Genomic DNA, 23,656 nt, shown 5'->3' on the forward strand with positions numbered 1-23,656 from the left:
GGGCAGGAGGCCCTGCAGTCGGCCTCATCCGTGCTGCCCTTATCTCTGCACAGGGTCCCTCATTGCTCACCACCACTCTAGCCCCTGGGGCACACTTGTGGTTCTGCTCCAGCCTCTGGGATTGCACACTTTTGCATCTGCACAGGCCAGCATCTTCTAGGCCCGTGTCATCAGAGAGCCACATAAAATCCAGCATGGCCCCCTTCAGACCACTCCAAGTCTGCCCCTCCAAATAGATGTATTTAGTAATTTGATGGGAAAATCACTGAGCAGGATCCACCTAGGCCTGCTGGTCAGCCTTATTAGCTTCCAGAAAAAAATTGTTTCTAAAATTCTGAAATCTTTTTTCTTTGAGCATTTTACAGTACCAACAGAACAGTTTTAAATTGGGTTCTACTATAATTATATACCTGCTCATACTTGGTAAATGAACACCTGTTATGTGGAGCACAGGGTGCCAGGCGATGAACTCCAGTTCAACAATAGACCCCGAAAACTGACAAAGGAAAGTCTGTTCCTCAAGGTCCTCGAGAAAGTACGGCGAGCCTCTGGGGGCCACGGGGGGAGGCTGTGGCAGAGCGTGGCCAGAGTGTGGCGGGACCTGGGGTGCATGCCTCTATCAGGCCCGGGTGCAGGGCTCTGGGGCTCCAGGGCTCAGGCTGGGTTCAGACCACTAGAGCAGGTTTTGGTAAACCCCACGGTGGTCTTACCTAAGGGGCACATAAGGGGAAGGTGCTGGGAGGCAGGGCTGGGGGCCACTGAGGAAGCCATACTAGGAACTTAACACTGCTTGTGACTCTGCAAGCTGCTAACCTGGGGTACGCACTCTCATGAGGGGCCAGCGTCTGAGGACGGCCCCTGCAGATCACTTGTCCAAACAAAATGGATGCCAAGGTTGCAGTTCAGGGAGTGGCCAAGCTCCACTGTGACAACATTCTGCAGGGAGCGTGTGGTGGCCGAGGCTGTGGTCCCATGCAGGTCTGGGTGTTTGCTCATCCTGGGTGGGGGAATGTTGGGCAGGCATGCATGGCTGCTGGGCAGGTGGGTTGTGGAGACAGGCACGGAGAAGGCTGGCTGTGCACCTAACTGGATGACCCCAGGAATGGCGTTGACAGCTGTGACAGTGGCGTTGTGTTTGGTTGTAATGCTGAGGTACGGGGGCTGAAATGAGAAGTTGTCTGGGACTTGCTCTAAAACACTCCCTGCAGAGGAGCAAGCAGCCAGAGCGCTGGTCACCCAGAATCTGGGGGTGGCAGATGGGGTGCTGGGCCTCTCCTTTCTCCTCTGGTGCCCACCAACAAGTGGATAGCTTAAAGAAGAGATTTTAAGGCTCTGGAGGTGGGCTCCTGAGGATGTCGCACCTGCAGTCCCTGAGGGACACTCAGCTCGGTGCTTCCCCACCTAGCCCACGCTTGCCGCCACCTCCCCTGGTGTGGGCGGCCCCAAGGCTGCAGAGCATCGCTTCACATCACTCACGCTTCCCTGTTCTTCCCTTTCTTGGCCAGACGCTGTATAATGTGAAGGCTGAGATACGGCCGCCATCGGGGGCAGAGCTCTGTAGGACTGGCTCGCTGTGCTCCTTGGAGGTGTCCATCACGCGCCTCTCTGACCTCCTGGACGTGGACAGGGATGATGCGCTGACGCAATCTGATGAGTACTTTTCAACAAAGCTCCTGTACGAAGGTGGGTCTGGAGGCTTCAGCTCCCCGCTGTGGCGCTAGCCCTGTGAGCCGGCGCCGAGCCCTCAGGGCCCCAGGCACTGCTATGGGACTCCAGGCATCAGTCATGTGGGAGACATGGTTCCTGGGTTAATGGGCCTTCCAGATGTTGGTGCCTTTCACTGTTCAGTGTCTGGTCACAGGCTTCGGGCTCACGGTGGACACATCAAGATAGTCTTTGAGGACCCGGATGCTACCAAGCCCACAGTGGCAAATGCACGTTTTCCAAGACTGTTTGGTCAGTTACAAACTGTATCATTGGCACCATCTTTGAAATGTCAGGCTCACACCGTTCATTTAAAGAAAATGCCTGCAGTGCCCAGACTGAGGAGCTGTGGCTGGTGAAGCCCAGCGAGCCCCATGGCCTGGTGGACTGTGCTGGGCCTGCGTCCACTTGCTGTGACAGGAGCAGCACAGCTGGGGTGCGCGGGACTGCTCTCTTTTTGCAACTCCTTAAGAGTCTATAATCCTTTCAAAATTAAAGTTAAAAAAGAAGGTGTACCTAAGGGTTGAATTTAATAAAATTAATTTTATTACTACATGAAGGGCATTCTTAAGTAAAACTGGCAATTATTTTACTGCAGGGTTGTGGTGGCGAAGAAGACAATGCCATGACTCTTGGTACCTGTGCTTCGGTTCACACTCAGGCCCACGCTTTCCCCACCGGGGCACATGTCCCACAGTGAGGAGACAGGGATATGGCCTCGCAGGTGCCCTGAGGACCACGGTCTGAGAACTGCTGTACCACGTGTCCCTCCCAGATGCTGTCCCTTGGCATCCCTCATCCTCAAAAGTGCCATGTCCCCCTGCAGGAAGCCTGCCCTCTGTGGTCCCTTCTTTGTACTCATGGAGCTCTAGTCACATGCTGCTGGGCTCTGGCTGTGTGGGCCACACAGGGGTCCTGTGACCTCTGCAAAACCATCTGCTGCTTGAGGACGCAGGTCCTGCCCTACCTACTTTCAGCCGACTGCTCAGTTAGCTGTGTGAATGGCATTGAAACACATTTAGGTTGTGTCTTAGTCGTGTTAATAACAACCGCTGGGTGTTAACATGCTGATGAACTAGGAGAGGTTCTGAGCGCTTCATGTACATTTTCTTCCCTTCCCGCCGGGAGGCTTGTGTGAGTGGCTGAGGGGGAGTCAGGCCCACTGCTCTGGCGCCGGCGCTGACCGGACAAGCCCCACCCTATTGCATCCCCATTCCTAATTTAACAGCCGGAGCAAGCCGACTCTTGAAGCATTACACATGAACTTTTCAAAAAGATTTCAAGTAAAAACTGAATCATTGTTCGTTTATTAGCTTGAGAAAAAGTGATTTCCCTGTGCCTAGAGTGCATATCTTAGGTTTAACCTGCGCCTTTACTTCCAGGTGCAGTCATGAGACATGGAGGCACAGGAGCCTTATGCTGCAGTGTGAGGCAACGAGTAGCTCTTACTTTGGTATGTATACCAGATGCCCTTTCCTGGGGCCAAAACAGTGGTTCCCCTCTGTTTCAGTTGTGGACAACAGTAGCAATTGGGCAGTGTGTGGGAAAAGCTCTGGTGTCATCGCCATGCCCGTGGCTGCCCAGGCCACTCACAGAGTGCACATGGAGGTCATGCCCCTCTTTGCGGGTTACCTGCCGCTTCCCGACGTCAGGCTGTTTAAATACCTCCCACATCATTCTGCGCACTCCACCCAACTGGACGCTGGTAAGGACTCGGCACGCTCAAGTGCACACTCGTGGGGGGAGTGGTGGCTCCACAGAGAGCTGAGGGGCCAGCATTGACAGAATGCTGTCTCTCTGTTTTGGGTGCCCATGGAACCTAATGCCCAAACCTAGTCAGCATTAGTCTCAGGTGCCTGCTCTAAGGGCCTGTGCCGGCTGCTCTCCGAAGGGCTTGCCTCGGTTCATCCTCTGCACTGGATGCCCGCTTGGGGTGGCCCGCCCCACCTGGGGAGGGGAGGGGTCGGTGTCCGTGGCCTGCATCTCACTTCCCGTGCATTTTTCAGATAGCTGGATTGAAAACGACAGCCTGTCGGTGGACAAACACATGGATGACCAGCCGGACAGCGGCAGCATCAAGAGCAGGGGCAGTGTGCACTCGGTCACCAGCAGCGAGCACAAGGGCTTGCCCATGCCCCGGCTCCAGGCGCTGCTGCCTGGCCAGGTCTTCAACTCCAGCACAGGGGCGCAGGTCCTGGTCATCCCCGGCACAGACGACCATGTCCTCGAAGTCAGTGTCACATGACGACGCCTTTGGCCGACCTACACCTCGGGTCTGTGCAAGGGCGCTGAGGGGTCCTGACTCAGTTGCTCTCCATTGTAATATGCTATCTCTAACCAGACTTTTGGGGGTTCCACTTGGCCACGGAAACATCTGAGAATTTCAGTGTACAGCTGGGCAGCTGGGTTATGTCATTATTTTTGTGTTGTTTGTGGTGTCCATTTACTTATTTTTCTCATCTCCCTGCCTGTGTCGGGTGCCCTCCAGTATTTGCCCAGCGCGCGCTCCCCCCACCCGTCACCCTGCCCTGCTCCTGGAAGAGGTGCCGAGTGCTCTCACCTGAGTGCCTCTCACCTGCTGGGTCTCTGTGGAAGTCCACGTGTCTTTCAGGTGACGCTCAGCAGGTGTTAGTCTTGGTGGCGGCATGTGTGTGCCTTTCTGGTCACACAGCTGCCCAATTCCTGGACCAGGTGAATTTGTAAGTCTCCTAAGGGGTACAACACAGTTCTGTACCCCAGATCCTCTAGTTGTGCTTTTCTAGTGACTCCCTTTTAGGGTGGGTGGGTGGGCTGAGAGGTGGGGTTGGGGGGGAACCTAGCCCCTTCTGTGCCTTGGGATGTCAGACTGGGCGGACCTAGGGCACCCAGCAGCTGGAGCCATTTTAAAGGTACTTTAAGGAGACTAGACCAGGTCGTAAGGAATAACTTGGTATTGAAATAGTTTCAGAGTAAATGTTTCTGAGGCCCTTTTCCCCCATAATGTTGATTATCATATGCACTTGGAATTAAATATATATTTATTTTAATTATATATGTGCAGGTTAATATGTTGTATTGTTTTTCTCTCATCTTTACACTTAAAGTCTGTGTAATTGTAACTGTATAATCAATACTTTTCTTTTGCACCCTACGTCTTTGAAGTTAAGAAGTTCCATTTAAGTGAAGGCTAGAGGGTGTCCTTTCAGTGTATTTCCAGTCTGGTTATAGGAGGGACGGAAGTCTTAGAATATTCTCTGCTGGTCCACTAAGTTGTAGTCATATCATACCAATGGATTCATTTGCTTTCAGTTGTAAATTTAATTGTACATATGATCGATTTATTATTTTTAAAAGTACAAACTAACCGATGTAATGTTTATGTATAAGTTGCACCAAAAATCAAGGACAAAATAAATGCGTGTTTGTTTTTACTGGTGTGAAAGTCACAGCTTGTAAATAACTATTGTATGTATTAAACCTTTTCCAGCTCTCCAAAGCAATGTATTTTTGTACATATGAAATAGAGAACTCTTAATTCACTGGGAAAGTGTGGTTGGGATGAACTTGATCAGATTAATGCAGGCAAGTGTAGTTGGGTTGGCAGAGGGTGGGGCCTCAAATAATGCCTCAATAAAATCTGAGAATAATCTCAAATGTGTGAGCCAGGCCTGTTCAGCTGCCACTGGCCCGGGCTTGTCACCAGCTTCAATGAGGCCAGTGGTGTGGGTGTGAGAAGGCACGTTTCAGAATAAACATGGACAGAGCAGTCTTTCCACGCTTCTGTATGTTGTCTTTTCATTCAGCAAATAAAGTTGGTGTGATCCCCACCCCCACCCCTGTGTCTCTTTCATTTATAGAAATTGGACAAGTCTGTAAAGAAGATATTTATGTGTGTTAGCTTTGCAGAAATGTATCTTCCTCATGTGCAGTTTAAAAGTAACAAGCTTGGTCAACTAGTTAGGCAGACTGGAACTTAAGAATGTAAAGATGGTCTAGGGTTTCTAAAAAAGTAAGTTTGTTTCCTTGTGAAACTTCATTGCCCTGCAGCTCTGCCAGGCCCTGTCAATGAAAAGATCTTTGCCGTTTGATTCCTTCCGAAAAGCCTCTAACCTGCGGGGGCGGCCTGGGAGCCAAGGAAACAAATATCTCGAGGTAGCCTGTCTCCCACCTTTGGAAGGGGGAGAGTGACCCAGCTGTTACCTTAGTTCTGCTTTTGTGTCTGGGCCCTAATGCCAGGGTGGCATTCTCTAATTACATGTATATATTTAGAGGGGAAATTTGAAGAGGAAATCCAAAATATTCATGGTGGTTTCTTACTGTCTGGAAACTTAATAAAATTTATCACAGGTTTGTTTTTTGCCCCAATTACTCAAAAAGATCTTTTGCAGCCTAAGTTTAGGTGGACGCCTCTGTTTTTTGTTAACACAAAACAATTATCACCTCAAAGTTCAGTTTTTAGAACTAAAATGGTGTTTGGATTTTTGTTGTGTTTAAAATAAAATAGGACTTAATGTGTTTTAGGTAAGTTGGGTTTTTTGGTAAAGATGTAATTGTGAAGCCAGGTACAGAATGTGCCTCTAAAAAACAGCATCTGCCATTTTACAAATATATGTGGAACATGTAAAATACTAACAAATGGAAAAGAAGTTATAATTTTGGTGAATTTCATGGGATGTCCTATGATCGGAAAAATTGTAACTCCTCTGATTCTAATATGGAAATTGTTTTATCCGAAAATGACTTCTACGTAGAGCTTCATTGTCAGCACGGCCGCAGTGAGTGGGATTCCTTAGTAAGTCCTAGTTGATGAGGATTGATGTCCCATCAACAGTAGAGAAAATTCAGACTTCTATTTCAATTTAGCATTTAAAATAAGATGGAATTATAAAACGGAACACTCCAGGTATATATACAATGAAAAGTTACACTTTCTAAAAAAGAACAAACTAGGGTGATCTGTTTTACTGTCAACTGTGATCTTTCAAATCCTACATAATTCTAAAATTTGATTTTTCATGAAAAGGTCCCTTTCTCTAAATGTGTTCAGCCTATATACATCAGGCTGCAAGACCTGAATGTTAGTACAATTTGCTGGGATTCTGTGACTGGAAAAGGTGACAAGTTGGTGACTGACACTGCAGGTGTTAATTCCATTTCATGGTTTACTATGAAGGTCATTTTTCACATTATCCTGTAATATAGTTAGACTAAAAACCATTGTATTGAAACTTACAAATGTCTAAGCATTATAATTCTGAAAATACACATTTTAAGAAACTTTGCTGTTTTGAACTTCATTTGCTGTAGGGTGTGAAAATTGAGGGTGTAACGTCAGTTTCCTTGTTCCTGACTCGAAGCATAGGTGATTTATTTTGGGGGGAACATTAGGGAGGAGCAAAGACGTTTTTAGAAGTTGGGGTTTCTTGTAGACGTGTTTGCCAGCCGCATATCCGACAGTCACTAACCGCTTACGTGGTGTCTGGTGGCATCGCTGGCCGTCTCCTGCCCCCTTTCATGGTCCACAGCTAGTAGATAAGGAGGCGCGGGGCCGGCCCTCGCCCTCCTCGATGCGGGAACTCGATGTGGGCCCCCCGCCCACGCTGCTGAGGCCCGGCCCCGCCCTCCGTCCCGGGGCGGGGCAGGGGCCGGGCTCCGCCTCGGGAGGCGTCGCTCCTCCCGGCCGCGGGTGGCGCTATGGCGCCGCGGCGCGGGCCGCCCCGGAAGTGCTTGCTGCGGGCATGCGAGGACGCTGAGGCTACGGTGCACGTGCGGCGCTGGCTCCGCGATGAAGTTCGCGTACCGGGTGAGCTCGCGCGGGGCCGGGCGGGCGGAGGGGGCGCCACACCCGCCTCCTCGGGGCCTGCGGGCTGTGCCGGGCGGCAGCCGCTCCCCCAAACGCCGGCTCCAGGGGCCGCGGGGGGCTCGCAGGAGGCGGCCCTGCGGGCGGCGGGTGCGAGGCGAGCCGCAGGGATCGCTCTCAGGGTCGTGGGACACGGCGGACCCTTCCTGCTGTTTTAACATAAACGTCACGCTGCGCATACTGGCGCTGGGTCTCCCGCGGGGCGCCTCTGCCCGTCGCCCCGGCCGCAGGGCTCCCCCGGGCTCCCTCCCTGCAGCCGGCGCCCTCCGTGCCTTGGGTCACCTCCCTGGGGGACACCATCGCTTTGGGGACACTGGCGCGCTCGTCAGCGTGGTCCTCACGCCGCTGCCCCGGGTGCGGGCGGCAGCTTCCTCCGGAGGCCCCTCCAGGCCCTGCCCTCAGCTTGGGGCCCGGGCCCCCCGGCACAGCAGCCGCCCTGTATGTAATTCCGTCTCCCATCGTCCGCATGTGAGGGGCTCATAGCGGTGACAGTGGCGGAGCTGGTGGGGGAATGCGGTGCTGGCAGGTCATCCTGCCCACGAAGCCGTGAGCCCCCTGTGGCCGCTTCTCTCCCTGAGCCGGGGCCCTGCCCTCTTGACCACCTGCAGACCCGCCTGTGGCCAGGGCTCACTGTGGCCCTGTCTGAGACTTGGGGCCCTGGGATTGGGCTCACTTCTTCCCAGGGCCAGGCCGCATAGGTGTTCAGGAGTGCCCCAGGACAGGGGACCCTGCGGGAGACTCTGCCGTGTCCTTGACCAGAGGCCTCATTCTTTTCCAGAGTTGAGATTCTGTACTTCTGTTAAGATGCCTTTTTTTTTCTTTCAGTTTTCAAATTTGCTGGGGACTGTCTATCGGCGTGGAAACTTAAATTTTACATGTGATGGTAATTCAGTTATCAGTCCTGTGGGAAACAGAGTCACTGAATTTGACCTTAAAAAGTAAGTGCGCTAAAATGATGGGTGTAGTTGGCATGTAAACACTGAGGGTGTTTCCTCACTTTCTTTTGAATAGTAACCTGTTAATGGGGCAGCCCCAGGGGGCCACAGGGTCTGTGCAGTGATGGGCCAGTAGTGGAGTGGGCCACAGGCGTCCCAGCTGCTTCCAGCCCCTTGGCTAAACCCCGTGTATTGAGGTCACTGACGTTACCTTCAAGGTAGAGTTCACGGGGGTGTGAGGCCGCCCTGGGCTCCCACCAGCCAGGGAGGCACTCGCACGAGTCGGGCCTGTCTCCCTGGGTGTACGCTTTCTCCTAGATAAGCTCATGGCTTGTCAGGGAAAAGGACTTCAGTGTGCTGTCGTACCTTCCCAGACACGTGGTTGGGGCGAGTGCTGTGCAGGTCTTGGTATCCTGAGCCACCTCCGAGGGTCCCTAAAGCACTGGAGCCAAGTCAGCTGTAGGCGTGGCCATTACTGCTCACGTTTTGTTGAAATGACAGGTCCAGCTAGAGTAACGACCACACATTCATTGAAGAAAAATCAGGAAGTGAAATAATAACAAAATTAGAATTTAGCCCAATGATTACTCACTTTTAACATTACTTTTCCATTTTTGCGCATTTTTTTTTTCTGTACACAGGGATGTGCTGTCTGTGCTAATCCCTCATTTTAAACTGTCGGTTTCCAGTTTTGCAGAGTCCTCTTTGAGATGCAGTTCTAGAAGCAAAACTGACATATCCAAAGCCCATTTTTAAGACATTTAACATGCTTTGCCGAGTCTTCTGGGGGTCACTGTCTTCCTCTCCTGGGGAGGCAGGGGACAAGGGAGCATCTCTGGCCAGGGGCTTGACTGACGAGGGGGACAGGGCAGGTGGGCGGGTGGTCCAGGTGGGGCCCGCAGGCCCCCAGGAGGGCAGCCACACCTCTGGTTTTCGTCTCAGCAACAGATCCAGCACTCTGCCCCTGGCCACGCGCTACAATGTCAGGTGTGTGGGGCTGTCCCCAGATGGCCGCCTTGCCATCATTGTTGATGAAGGTAACTACCCTCTGTCAAGAGACAACCTTGCAGGGTGGGGATGGATGGGACCAGTCGGGAGACAGGCGAGGTGGCTGTCGGTGACATGAGGCCAACACCCTGTCCTGGTGGGCTTTGGGGTGAAGACGTGTGGGGTGTAACTGCCCCCGCTGGGTGTGTGCCTTGAGTCATGGTGCCTATGGTGGGGACACACAGAGACCCACCGCTTGTGGGTCACACAGTGCTGCAAGTGTGCAGCGTGCTGGGTGGGTGGCTCGATCGCTGCTGTCCTTCTTCAGGTGGGGACGCGCTGCTGGTCAACCTGGCCCCGCTTGTGGGTCACACAGTGCTGCAAGTGTGCAGCGTGCTGGGTGGGTGGCCCGATCGCTGCTGTCCTTCCTCAGGTGGGGACGCGCTGCTGGTCAGCCTGGCCTACAGGTCCGTGCTCCACCACTTCCACTTCAAGGGCTCTGTGCACAGCATCTCCTTCTCCCCTGATGGCAGGTGAGGGCCTTCGGGCTGGGCAGGGGACTGGTGTCGGCCCTTCAGCCCGGAGGGCTCTTCCCCCTGTCGTGGCTCCTGCGGGCACGGCCCTTGCTGCCTTCTTGTGGGCTGTCGCATGTCAAGGGGAGGTCCAAGAGTTTGTTTCCAAAAGCATCCCTCGGGCAGGCGTGGCTCTCAGAGGGTCTCCTAGCCTCCAGACAGGGGTGACCTGGCACCCAAACCCAGGAACCCAAGGATGGCATCGGGGGCAGCTGTCACATGGCCTGTGCCTCCTTTCAGTTCCACCCAGGGGTGTCCCAGTTGCCTGGCCTCGGTGAGTGCCTCCCAGGCGGGAGGCTAAGGGGGCCTGTGCTCGGGCACAGGCATGTCATGGCCCAGGTGCCCACAGGGTCTGCCTGCTGCCTCCTGACTGTCCACCTGCCCTTTGGGCCTTGATCGCCACAGGAAAAGAGAAGCCCTGGGGGCCAGTGAGAGGCAGTCTTGGGTTTTCCTCTCACGGGAAACTGGCCTCAGAGCAGCTGAGCTGCCCCTAGAGGCTCTGAGGCATGCTCAGGACTCTGGTGGGTGGGAAGTATTGAGGGTCCCTGTTCCTGTGGCAGGAAATTCGTCGTCACAAAAGGCAACATCGCTCAGATGTACCACGCCCCTGGGAGGAAGCGGGAGTTCAATGCGTTCGTCCTGGACAAAACTTATTTTGGCCCCTATGATGAGACCACGTGCATTGACTGGACCGATGACTCCCGGTGAGGCTGAGCAGGCTGGGCTGGGGGCCTCTTTTTGGGGTTGCTGGGCAAGTGGGTGAGTCCAGAGGTCTCGCTCTGAGGTGGCCTCTCCCATACCTGGTGTGGGGTTGGTGCAGGATGGGCCCTGGCTGTGAATGTGACCAGCCCAGCCTGGCACGTGCCACTGGAAACCAGAGAGCAGGGACTGGGCCCCTCGAGTGCCATGAACCAGTGCGTGAGGCCATCTGTGCCAGCAGAACTCCAGAGCAGCTGTGGCCAACGGGCGTTGGCAGACTTCTTCCTGCATGGTGCATGGGGCATGCTCCAGCTCTGCTCGTAGCTGTGGGAGGCCCCTGGTAGCTGCCGGCCTTTCTAAGCTTCCCCGTGCTCTGGCAGGGAGAGGTGGAGGCTGTGCTGCCCTGTACGTCGGGTCACCTTCCTCACAGTCCCCAGGCAGCATGCAGTGTGTCAGCAGGAGACTGGTCTTGCTCCTGGGAGTGGGTTGCTGGGCAGGGGCGGCCAGGTGCCCCACACTCAGCATCCTGCTGCTTCAGTGTAGCAGCGTCCTTTCCTGCCCCTCTGTTTACACTGGAGTTCCCTCCAGTTGCAGGCAGGTCATGGGGGCTGAGGGTGAGGAGCTCCCCAGCGGGACCCAGCAGGCTCAGAGGTCCATTCGTGGGCTCCCCTGGTTGCCCCCATGAGGGTCTGCTTTGCGGGGGACTGACAGGTGCCCACTGGGGCTCCTGTGTCCAGGAGGAGCACAGGTGGATGCAGCCGGCGTGGCAGACCTGGGCGTGTCACCCTGGGGAGCCCCTGCACTGGACGTGCTGTGTCTCCTCTGTCTAGGTGCTTTGCAGTCGGGAGCAGAGACATGTCCACCTGGGTGTTTGGGGCCGAGCGCTGGGACAACCTCATCTACTACGCGCTGGGGGGCCACAAGGATGCCATTGTAGCCTGCTTCTTCGAATCCGGCAGCCTGGATGTATGTGCCTGCGCCTGGAGCCCATGCCCCAACGGCACTGGGCCCAGCATGAGGGGTGCCGGGCCTCCCCAAGGTCCTTGCTGCTCCCAGGGCCCAGGGGCAGGCTTCAGCCGAGGGGCTGGGGGTCAAGGTGACCCACGCCCGCTCCATGTTCTTGCCTTGCAGCTCTACACGCTCAGCCAGGACGGAGCCCTGTGTGTGTGGCAGTGTGACACGCCTCCCGAGGGCCTGAGGCTGAAAGCCCCCACGGGCTGGAAGGCAGACCTGCTGCAGAGGGAGGAGGAGGACGAGGGGGACGAGGACGGCGAGGAGACCACGGTGCATGGGAAGGCTGTGCCGGCTGCGGAGGAGCACCAGGGCAAAGTGAAATACTCGCAGCTGGCCAAGTAGGTCTCTGGGAGGGGCCAGGGGGCGAGGCCGGCGGCACGGAGAGTAGGGTTTCTCTGTGGTCCCAGCCAGGGAGGTGCAGGCGCTGGGATCAGCAGAGAGGCTGCCTGTGGTCCTAGGCGTGCAGCCAGGGTGGCCGGCAGGGGTGGAGAGCTGCAGGCCTGAGAGATAGGGAGTCGTCCTCAGGGCCAGGAGGCCTGTGTGGTCAGGTGTCCACCTGCATTCTGTGCGGGCCTGTGGCCTAGGGGTCCCAAGCGGGGCCTGGTTGGGGCATGGGGCCAGCCTGGCTCCCCGGTCCTCCCACAGTTCTGTCCCTGTCTGTGCAGGTGCTTTTTCAATAAAGAGGGAGATTTTAACAACCTGACAGCTGCAGCATATCACAAGAAAACCCACCTCTTGGTCTCTGGTTTTGCTTCCGGGATCTTCCATCTTCATGAGCTCCCAGAGTTCAACCTCATCCACTCCCTGAGGTGAGCACCTTGCTCTCTGGCATGCGTGCAGCCAGCAGGTCAGTGGGTAGGAGGCAGGAGGGGCTGGAGGGACCGCGGGGTTCTGCCTGCCTCCACTCGGGTGCCATCCTCCCTGAGTCGCCACACAGGCAGTGGTCACAAGTGGCTCAAAGCGCCCCCATCCTCCTTGCACCGCTCCTTCTGTTCTGTGTCTCTGGGATGTGCAGGAGATGCATACTGGTTCTTCAAAGTTATGCTGCTGTGAGGTTCTGAGCACAGTTGCTCTGGGGTCTCCGGTCAGCTGCGTGATGATATTCTGTCTAGCAGGGGCAGGGAGAAGGTGGCCAGGGGCCAGGGAGTCTGGCTGTGTTCTGGCGAACCCAGCAGGGCAGGGACGGGGGCTCCCCCTGGGCTCACTGAGGCCTGCTTTCCTGCTCAGCATCTCAGACCAGAGGATCACCTCCATCGCCATCAACAGCTCTGGGGACTGGATCGCCTTTGGCTGCTCAGGTTTGTCTTGGGGCCTGGGTCGCACGTGAGCAAGAAGGGACTCCTGTGCTGGGCCACCTGCCTGAGGTCTCCCGCGGCACTGGGCCATGCCCCTGCCCCAGGAGGATGCCTTCCCGGGGCCTGTTGTGAGCCGTGTAGGTAGGCTGGGTGGCTCACGTATGAAGGAGCAGCGGCACTTCCACACACAGGCCCCTCTGAGCTGTGAGTCCTGGTGCGCCTGAGTCCCGGTGTCTGTCAGCTGCCCCCGGCTGTGGCCTTGGCGCTCTGTGGATTCGGGACACCGGCGTCTGTGCTGGGTCCTCTTCCCCAGGTGGAGGGTGGGGTGGGCACAGGTCCCCAGCTGGCATGTGCCCCGCAGGCCTGGGCCAGCTGTTGGTGTGGGAGTGGCAGAGCGAGGCCTACGTGCTCAAGCAGCAGGGCCATTTCAACAGCATGGTGGCCCTGGCCTACTCCCCTGACGGGCAGTACATCGTGACTGGTGGGGACGATGGCAAGGTGAGGTGCCGCACCTCAGAAATGGGCTGGTGGTGGGGGATGTGGGCCTTGGCCCCATGCTGCTGGCCAGGGCCCCAGGGGCCCAGCTTGGGGATCACAGCACTCGTACCAGGCCCCAACTATGTCCTGCAGTGAGGTGCTTACAGACTTGCTGGCTGGTGGGGGGGTGGTGCAGAGCACTGGCTCTCTGCCTCCCCGTGTCTGGCTCAGGCCCCTGCACATGAGCAGCTGCCCTTCCCGGGGTGACACCGTCCCCACGGTCTCCTGCCCCCCTTCATGTGGGAGGTGGCCACTGTGCACACAGGGTTACTGTGTGGTGGTTTCACGTGTTGGGGGTCCCTGGTTGGGATGCTTGTGTGCTTGTGGTCCCTTGTGCTCAGCCTGCTGCCCCTCCTGTCCTGCTGCAGGTCAAGGTGTGGAACACCCTCAGTGGTTTCTGCTTCGTCACTTTTACGGAGCACTCAAGCGGGGTCACCAGTGTGACCTTCAACACCACCGGCTATGTCATCGTGACCTCTTCCATGGATGGGACAGTGCGCGCCTTTGACCTTCACAGGTGACCTTTCTGCCAGGGTGCATGCCTGGAGCAGAGGCTCCCTCTGTGGCAGGCTGTCAGCCAGGCCCAGGGCTCTGGGCTTGCTGGGAAGTACACGGCATCCACCAGGCTTGACGTGAAGCCCAGCGTTCAGGCCCGTGGTGCATGGCAGCGTCTCTCCCTGAGAGATGTCAACCAGGCTGCACACCCCCCACCCACAGGTACCGGAACTTCCGCACGTTCACGTCTCCACGGCCCACGCAGTTCTCCTGCGTGGCTCTGGACTCAAGCGGGGAGATCGTCTCCGCAGGGGCCCAGGACTCCTTCGAGATCTTTATCTGGTCCATGCAGACAGGCAGGCTCCTTGATGTAAGGGCCACATAATACAAGAGCCTCGCCCTTAAGGGGGCTGGGCTGGGGTGGCGTTGGGGGTCCCCACTGCACAGGAAGGGCCACTGGCTGACCCGGGGCGCCAGCTGGATTTAGGTCATCCTGGGAATAAGCACCAATTATATATGTTTGGGGCCTGGTCACCTCTCCCTTCCCCACACCAGACCGCCTCATCCCATGGCCTTGGCTGCTTGGGAGCTGTGTCAATGGCCAGCCTCTGCACAGTGGTGGCCAGCGCACACATTCCCCGAGCTCTGACTGGGCTGTGGCCAAGCTGTGCCCTCCTTATCCCTCTTCCACGCGGCTGTAGGTTTTGTCTGGCCATGAGGGGCCCATCAGTGGTCTGTGTTTTAACCCAACGAAGTCAGTCCTGGCCAGCGCCTCCTGGGACAGAACCGTGCGTCTGTGGGACATGGTGGACAGCTGGAGAACCACGGAAACGCTGGCCCTGACCTCTGATGGTGCGTGCCTAGGGCCTGCGGGGAGGGGCCTGAGCCAGGGAGGAAGGCTGGTCTCAGAGCTGTCAGCCGGCCACCTTGGTGGCCTGCATGCCTGTTAACCCAGGACCCCAAGCGCCTGTAGCTGCTGGTGGCAGCCCGGTGGAGTTACTCGGCATCAGGCATGCGCTGCAGTGGGTGGGCCCCGCCGCCTGTGTTGAGAGTGAGGTCACCCTGGGCATGGCCAGGCTTGTCAGTGGCCACTGTCATCCAGGGCAGCAGGGTTGATGGGTCACAGCAGAGATGGTGCCACGCGGCTGTCCCTGTGTCGGCGTGTGCACTGGGGCTCTCTGCTTCCCACCACCTACCTGGCTTTGTTCACGCTCTTAGTGGCCAGCATCCTGGTCTCTGCTGGCCTCTTGTCAGTCTGCTTCTGTTCTGCAGTTGTCACAGACACCTTGGCTGTGCTTCGGGGGACTCACCCCTGCCGGGCCTCGCCTCCTGCCATGCTGGCCCCTGCTCAGTTGTGCCTTGTGCTGGTCTGGGCCCCCACCTGCACACCCTTCCCCCTGCAGGTGGCTGGAGCTCTGCCTGCCCACGTGGCTCCCCGCCATTTTTGCAGGGCCTGGGTTGCCTCAGGGTGGAGCTTCTCAGGGCTTCTTGTGCGCCAGCCCCTCCTCCCAGACCCCTTGGGCTGAGGACAGGTGAGGGCCCATCTGCTGGAACCTGGGTTCTTCCCCAGCCCTGATTCTGCATCTCCTTTCAGCTCTGGCTGTGACCTTTCGCCCTGATGGGGCAGAGCTGGCTGTGGCCACACTGAATGCGCAGATCACCTTCTGGGACCCTGAGAGAGCCGTGCAGATGGGCTCCATCGAGGGCAGACATGACCTCAAGATAGGCAGGAAGGAGCTGGACAAGATCACAGCCAAGCACTCCGCCAAGGGGAAGTAAGTGTCAGGGTGGGGTGCCCCGAAACCCTGCATCCTGCTGAGCAGAGGGGCCCAGTCAGAGGCCACCTGGAGCTGCTGGGACCTTGGGTGGGTGTGTGCGTCCGGGGTCCTGGGGTCGCCGGGTCATGGGCGTGCTGCTGCAGGCATCCAGGCACAGGTGTTGCAGACACTCACCAAGGTGTGTTCTGGGAGGGGTGGCGCTGGGTCACGTGGACAGTTGAACTTCTGGAGTTGCTGCTAGACTGTTTCCCAAAGAGGCGGTGCATTTGCTTTTCCGCCTATACAGGGGCCTCAGGTTTCCTCCCGTCCCCTCGGCTCATGTTGTGTGTCATGGCCTTTCTGGTGGGTGTGTGGCGGCTCTCGTGGTTCCTGTGCACAGTTCCCTGTGGACTGATGGAAGAGTCTTTGACGGGCCGATGGGCCTTCTGTGTGTCAGCTTTGGACAAACGTTTGTTCAGAGAATTTGTCCGTTTTCGTGGGCCCTCTGTCCTTTGCAATTTGTGGCAGATGGTGCACGTTCAGGATAGAGCCTGTGTGACCTGCAGATAACTTCCGCCTGGGAGTGGTCTTCACTTTCTCAAGGTGCCTGCTGAAGCTCAAATTTTTTGAATCCAGCTTCTCTATTTTTTCTTTTGTTGCTTATGCTTTTGGTGTCACATCTAAGAATCGTTTTCCAAGTCCAGGGTCACTGTTCGCAGTCCTGTGAGTCAGTGGGGCAGTCAGTGCCCGATTCCAGTCCTGCAGGGTTAAGGAGGCGCCCGTGCGAGGGCCGTGGTGGGTGGCAGGCCCGCTGACTTCCACCCGGAAATGCCTTCTGGTTGGTTGGGGGGACACGGATCAGAGGTCCCTCACCCATGTTCCCTCTGCTTCAGGGCCTTCACCACTCTGTGCTACTCCGCAGACGGCCAGAGTGTCTTGGCGGGGGGCATGTCCAAGTTTGTGTGCATCTATCATGTCAAGGAGCAGATTCTTAGGAAGAAGTTTGAGATTTCTTGCAACCTCTCACTAGACGCCATGGAGGTGAGGTGCACACGGGTCTGCAGGGCCCCTGCCCCCACCCCTCCCCACTCCCTGGCTCCCAGAAACCTGGCCTGGGTTCACCTGCTCTGGCTGCGCTGCAGGGCAAGGCCACTCCATCCTCATGTTTCTGGGGGACGGTGTCCTGGCCATTACCCTGAGGATGCGCCTCCAGGAAGGGGGTGCCAGGGGAGCAGCTGCCCCACCCCGCCGTGAGCTGACCTCTGCGGTGGCAGCAGTGGGGACCCCGCCCGTCCACAGCAGCTTTGAGCAGGCTAGGTGGGCGGGCTTGTCACAGACTTCCTCGGGTCTGTGTCTTGTGTGCTCCGGACGGGGCTGGGGTCTCCTCTAGTGTTTGTGGCGGCGGGCAAGGTGGGGAGGCGGGCGCAGCCTCCCTTTCCCTCCGACAGGTGAGTCATCTGGACTTTGGCCCTTCTAGGAATTTTTGAACCGAAGGAAGATGACAGAGTTTGGCAACCTGGCACTCATTGATCAAGATGCTGGGGAGGATGGCGTCGTGATCCCATTGCCGGGTGTAAAGAAGGGTGAGCAGGGGGTCCCCTCATGTATCCACTGGCCCAGGCCACAGCAGGGCCCTGCTCACCACCTGCATTTCCTGGGCCATAGTAGATGTGCCCTTATCTGGGCTGCCATGGCACGTGTGCGGCCTCCTCTTGGAGATGGGGGGCTTTGGGAGCCTCCCCACCAGCCTGTGGGCCTGGCACTCACCCCTATGTGGACGACAAGGAGGACTTGGTGTCCAGCTGGCCTCAGGAGGCCCATGGGGGACAGGTACCCCAAAGGAACAGGGCAGAGAACTTGGGGCCCTTGGACCCCAAGATTATCGTGAAGGGGCATCCATCAGCCAAAGAGCCTGCAAGCCTTTCCATGGTGGCAGCTGTCCTGCCTGCCACAGCCCCTGGGGCTGCTCACAGCTGGTTGGTTCCAGCCCTGGCTCGTGCCTGAGGCCTTCCTACATGGGGGAGTGGGGGCACCTTAGCCCTGGCTGGGGCCTCTGGGCACGGATTGGCTCCGAGCATGCGCACATCTGCTCTGTGTCCGTGGTGGCTGGTCTTTGCCACATGCGTGGTGGGATCTCAGCACTCCAGGACTCCCCAGTTGTGTGTAATGCTGCTTCCCACCTGCCTGCATTCATTTTCATGGTCTCAGCTTGGGCCATGTGCTGTTGGCATCAACTGTGGAGAGACCAGGGCTCTGCTGGACCCACAGGACCTTGCCCCAGATGTCAGTCATCCTAAGGTGGAGAGCCCCCAGCACAGTATTTCTGGGGTACAAGCAGGAAATGTTGTAGTGCCTCCAGGAAGGGCTCCGGGTAGCTGGGGCCAGGCAGAGAGGAGGCGAACTTCTCCCAGGTCACCTGTGTGTGGTTGGATTTCATAACATGGGAGTATTACTCCTCAAGAGTTAATTTGGAAATAAAAAGTGCCCGAAAGGCCTTGCAGGGTGGTGCCTGGTGCCGGTGAGCCTCAACTGGACATGGGGGATTGGGGGCGAAGGGCCTGCTGAATGGGCAGGTAGGGCTGGATGGAGGCTTTTTTCAGGAACATACCAGCTGTCTGCCTGGCCAGGCTGGATGCCCACAGGCCAGCTGCTCCAGGGCTGTTCTGGGGAGGCCCTGGCACAGGGCTCACCTGCTATGTGCTCACGGGCGGGCTGCGCTCTGCATGGGTCACACGGGGTCACAGGCTGCGCCAGGGCCGCATGTCGGGCGCTTGCTGAGCGATGTACTGCCCCATAACTGACGGCAACTGGCAACTCCTTTGTTTTCCAGGTGACATGAGCTCTCGGCACTTCAAACCTGAAATCAGGGTGACTTCGCTCCGCTTCTCTCCCACCGGTGAGTCCTGAGCAGGGTGTTGTTTGTACTGGTGGGGCTCGGGGCTGGTCACGGTGGGCCTGTCACTTCTACCCCGGGACAAGGTCAGACGGAGCTTCTCGCTGGCTCCAGGCCCTGCCGTTCTGCCTGGATGAGGCGTGGTCGTCTCTGTCCCCTCCGGAGGATGGCAGTGAAAGCTGTCACCTCAGACACCCGAGGCCTTTAGATGGGAAGGCACCCCATGTGCTCGTTGGGGCCATCCCAGGGGACGACCCCATCTGCCACCAAGCACCCTGCTCCCCTGCCCTGCCCCGCCCCAGCCCCTGCGTGTCCAGTAGACCCTCTGAAGGGCCTGGAGGAGGGCCTGTGCCCTCAGGGCCTGGAGCTTTAGGGAAATGCCATCCTGCGGAGCCAGCCTGCACAGTTTCGGTGGGCTTATCTTTGGGTTGGTAGCTGATGCTGCAGCCAGACGGAGGACAGAGGCAGCTGGGTGCAGAACAGGTGGTACCGCCCTGCTGGGTGAGCCAGGTGCAGGCTGTGGCCCCCAGGCAAGAGCGGGGGCCCCGTCTTGTATGTTGAAGCCTTGGGGGGCTCCTCCGGCACCGTGGTGGAGTTGATGTGGTAGAGAACATGCACCCAGCAAAGCCAAAAGATTTCCTTTTCAGAAGTGCTTGCTGGGACTGATGCAAAAAGGGAAAGAAGTGCGCGTGCGTTTCTGCTCACAGCCCGCGGTAGCCTTGGAGGGATTCCCACCGAATGGCCCAGCGCTCCTTCCAGGGAGGAGCTGGTGGCCGGGGCTGAGGAAGGGGAAGACGTCCCCACATGCCTGTTGTGCAGTCGCGTTTGAGACCCTGGGGGTGTACTTACTACCTTTTCTTTAGAAAATGGGGAAATGTGAAAGTATATGGAAAGCCTCTCTACCACTTCATCCCCAGGGCGCTGCTGGGCAGCCACCACCACCGAGGGGCTCCTCATCTACTCCCTGGACACCCAGATGCTCTTTGACCCATTCCATCTGGACACCAGCATCAGCCCCAGGCAGATCCGGGTGGCGCTGCGCCAGCACGACTTCACCAGGGCTGTCCTCATGGCCTTCCGGCTCAATGAGAGGAAACTGCTGCAGGAGGCCCTGGAGTCAGTGCCCTGGAATGAGAGTGAGCGTCTGGGGGGCCGTGAGGACCTGCGTGTGGACCCGGGCCAGGCTTTTGGGTTCTTTGCAAAGGCAGAGAAGGTGTAGACTGCAGTCATCTCTTCTGATGGGAGCGTGGTTTTCCTCCTTTCCTTACAGTTGAAGTTGTCAGCTCCTCCCTTCCTGAGTTGTATGTGGAGAAAGTACTCGAATTTTTAGCCTCGTCCTTTGAAGTGTCTCGCCATCTAGAATTCTACCTCGTATGGACTCAGAAGTTGCTCATGGCACATGGTCAGAAGCTGAAGTCCAGGTGGGTCATGCCCGTCGGCTCCTTCATTGCGGTGCTGCCTCTCCATCACGGTCATAGGTAGAAGGGGGTTGTTGCTGGGCAGACCACAGCGTGAGGCCTCACATGCAGACACGGTGTGGAGGGAGGCAGATGGTGGCTCCGGGACTGCTGTGCACTAACGGATGCCTCCTTCCCAGGGCGGGGAAGCTGCTGCCAGTCGTTCAGTTCCTTCAGAAGAGCGTCCAGCGACACTTGGACGACATCTCCAAACTGTACGTGTACCGGTGTGGTCGGTGGGCATGGTGAAGGTTCTGCTGCCATCAGCTGGTTCCACAGCGGGGCTGCTCTCAGTGCCGGTTTGGAGGTGCTGTTCCCTCACTGCCGGTAAACTGCTCCCCTTGGGCTGTCCCAAGGTGGGCCAACCTCAGACGAGGCCTGAAGTTAACATTAGAAAGTGGAGGTGGGCACGTCGCAGTGCAGCCCAAAGCCTCCATCCCCATGTGCCTGGGTGGTTTCTTACGGTTCAGGCACTTTCTGCCCCTTTCCTGAGGCCAAATGCAGCCGGGAAGGCCTCCCAGCTTGGCCTCTTGGGGTTTTTCCTCCCCACTATTGACTGGTGTGCAGAAAGCAGGGTATGGATTGCTGCCTGGAACCTGGCTGTGTTCCTGCAGGTCTGCTCCCTGCCCCGCTGTGTGCCCAGTGTCCACCCACAGAGGCCTCTGTCTGGCCTGGGGGTCCTGTGTCCTCCCATCTTTCCTTGACTGACTCCTCAGTCTTTAGAACTCTAGGATAGGCTTTTCTTCCTGAGTGCCCTGGCTGCCCAAGGTCCAGGGGCTGTGCTGATAGCCATCCGCTAGGGATAGCCTTCCCTCTGTTGAGGCCTCTGTGGCTCCAGAGCTCGGTCTAGGAGGCCAGGTGCCCCATTAGATCTGCTCCTCGTTCGGCATAATGCAAGAACACTGTCCCCTGGACTTGAGTGTCTGCTGACTTTTGGCTGTGTCGGGCGTCCAGCTGGCCTTTATGTACCGATCTGAGGCCCGGCTGTGATGAGGACCTAGACTGGTTTCTGATTCCGGCACAGCGGTCATGCTGCCTCACGGATGTGGTGCTGCTTCAACTCCTTCTGGTCCTCACCTTTTAGCTTGTCCGCACTGGGTGCTTCGTTCCCCTGGAATGATGGTGTGATTTCTCCTCATTCTGCTCACATGGGAATTAGCTAATTCAGTGCCCTCTGCTCTCTAAATATAATAGCTGTGACGTTCTGCACTGGTCCGATCCTTGGGTGTCTGGAAGGCACATCCAGAGGAGGAAGGGTGGGGAGCACAGACCAGAGGGGGTTCTCGCAGTTGGGTCCTTGAGGGCCTCTGCCACTCAGGCTGGCCTGGGCAGGACCTGGGTCTCCAGGGAAGAGAAGAGCAAAGGTGGGGCAGGTTGTGGTCACAGGGTCTGTGGCTGGTTTTTCTCGAGGTGACAGAAGTGGCTAACACACATGTACATTGTCAATATAGTGTCAATAATTGTCCCTGTTCTCCTAGTTGTAGCTTTTATAACACTAAGAGAGCATAAAGTGCTAGTGTATACCAACTATGCAAAGGTCCAAATATTGTAGGACCTTAATGGACTACTTCAGCCAGTTGCCAATGCAGTAAAACTCTACTAAAGAGCCACTCTAGACCCTAAACCCCTTACATCTTCAATCACCATATTCATTATAGCACCTATTCTGGCACCAACACTAGCCCTAACAAGATGAATACCTTTACCAGTACCACGCCCCCTAAGCAACATAAATCAAGGAGTCAAGCCTTGCTGTATACTCTTACTTTATGATCTGGGTGGGCTGGGTGCCAGTTGATGGTGTGGAAAACCTGTTGCTTTTACTAACCTGATGCTGTGTACCTTGAACAGCTGTGACTGGAACCGCTACAACATCCAGTACGCACTGGCAGTGTCCAGGCAGCGGGGCATGAAACGCCACTCAGAACAGCTGGCAAGTGAGGAGGAAGTAGACGTGTCCGACGACGACAGTCTGCACTTGTTTGGGGGAGGACACGGGAACCAGGACCAGGATGGGCTGCTGGCATAAAGCTGGCCATGTTTGCAACCATGTTCATTTGGGTTAAGACCTGCGGAGAGGTGGAGCCTCCACTGCCTGGCCCCAGGAGTGGGAGGGCAATCCAGAGAGTCAGAGAAACTTCCCCAGGACCTACTCTTCCTGTGAGAAGCAAGCACGGAAGCAGTGAGCTAACATCCCAGTCAGCACAAGCTTGGTGCTCAGCCAGGAGCCTCAGGCACTCAGGCGAATGAATGAGCCCTCGGTGCACCCTTTAGGGAAGCAAAGGGCGCCTGTGTATAGACTCAAACTTGGTGTGATTGTTATATTTTTAATATGAACTTTTGATGATAAATTGGGGGTGAAAAAGATGGGGTTTTCTAAGATACAAGTACAGATTAAGTCTGAACTCTGATACAAAAATGTTAATGGTATCTCCTGAGTATGATCATCACGTGGTGGGGATCAGGGCCACCTGCTTGCTAGCACTCCCCATGATGGTGGGACGGGAGCAGGGCTCCTTCTGTACAGGGCTGGGGCCAGGAGCATTTGCTTGGCTCTGACTTTGTAGAAGCATACCCAGTAGCCCCAGGCTGGACTGGAAGCTCACTCAGGCCTGCCACACCAGCTCTGCAGTAGCCACATGGAGGAGGGGGTGGGCCGCTCAGCCCACAGCCCCCCTTGAGAAGGGTCCCACTTTGGTAAGTCCCCTGTGTGCACAGCATGGCCAGGGTGGTGGCCAGGCCTCCATGCTCAGGGCATACCATCAGCCAGTGCCCAGGAAGAGCTTGGTAGAGGCAGGATCTTGGCTTCCAGCCCAGCTGAACCAGAGTGTGCATTTGGGAAGTTCTCTCCGACAGCAGGTTCCAGCATCCGCATGAGCCCATCCCTGTGCAGCTAATGTCCTGGATGTGGTCCTGAGGGGAGGTAAGGGTAGGGTCAGCTGCCTCCCAGGAGTTTCTGGCTAAAAAGTGGAGGGGTTGGGATGAATGAAGTTCAGGAATGAAGACAGTAGAATGTTCCAGGCTCATCTTTGGTTGTAACTTGTAGAATACCTCACATTTTTTGTTTCCATGAGAAGTCCTTGATGAAAGTACTTGTAAAAGTCAACAATGGGACAGTGAGTAAGAATGACAGTGACAGCTTTGGGTTGAAACGTCCAGTGTGTCTGGAGGCCATTTGAATTATTTACAAAACCTGTGTTGTTCACTTAAAAAGTGGTAAATAAAGGAAAAAAACGTTAATCCACTCATTTCTATGTGAACAGATCCCTATATAACTAGATTCTTTTAAATGGAAGGATTGTAGCTAGTACCTGAAGGAATCAGAACACCCCCTTTTTGCAGTGGTGTAATGCACGGATCACAGAAGAGAAGGAACGTCTGGACGTCACCACCGTGGCCAATCCTGCCCCCAAGAGACGTGCAGCGGCAGCTGGTGGGAAACTTGGGCAGGGTCAGCTCCCGGGGGGCGGTG

At 56.5% G+C, this 23,656-nt stretch overlaps 2 protein-coding genes across 6 annotated transcripts in view; both read left to right on the top strand.

Annotated features, from left to right (window-relative positions):
- TRAPPC10 (trafficking protein particle complex subunit 10) overlaps positions 1–5,510 on the top strand; it is a 109,161-nt gene extending 103,651 nt beyond the window's left edge. For 3 of the 5 annotated variants that reach the window (XM_057505111.1, XM_057505134.1, XM_057505141.1), the window contains 4 exons: positions 1,506–1,683; positions 3,087–3,130; positions 3,215–3,409; positions 3,711–5,510. In XM_057505111.1, the coding sequence (XP_057361094.1) occupies positions 1,506–1,683; positions 3,087–3,130; positions 3,215–3,409; positions 3,711–4,082 (789 nt within the window). In that variant the 3' untranslated portion in view covers positions 4,083–5,510. The other 2 variants (XM_036912005.2, XM_036912006.2) reach the window with 2 other exon arrangements.
- A 1,850-nt stretch (positions 5,511–7,360) lies between these two features.
- Positions 7,361–23,432, top strand: PWP2 (PWP2 small subunit processome component). The gene is made up of 21 exons (XM_036912010.2): positions 7,361–7,486; positions 8,369–8,481; positions 9,421–9,515; positions 9,899–9,998; positions 10,598–10,741; positions 11,567–11,702; positions 11,868–12,088; positions 12,416–12,559; positions 12,978–13,048; positions 13,407–13,543; positions 13,951–14,099; positions 14,300–14,447; positions 14,779–14,929; positions 15,672–15,852; positions 16,728–16,875; positions 17,312–17,417; positions 18,665–18,730; positions 19,645–19,863; positions 19,998–20,148; positions 20,325–20,399; positions 22,036–23,432. Exons 1-21 carry the CDS (start codon positions 7,469–7,471, stop codon positions 22,211–22,213), a joined length of 2,751 nt encoding a protein of 916 aa, XP_036767905.2. The 5' UTR covers positions 7,361–7,468; the 3' UTR covers positions 22,214–23,432.
- Positions 23,433–23,656: the final 224 nt, after the last annotated feature.

Source organism: Manis pentadactyla, chromosome 1 (genome assembly GCF_030020395.1).
Source record: "Manis pentadactyla isolate mManPen7 chromosome 1, mManPen7.hap1, whole genome shotgun sequence".
NCBI classification, from domain to species: Eukaryota; Metazoa; Chordata; class Mammalia; order Pholidota; family Manidae; genus Manis; species Manis pentadactyla.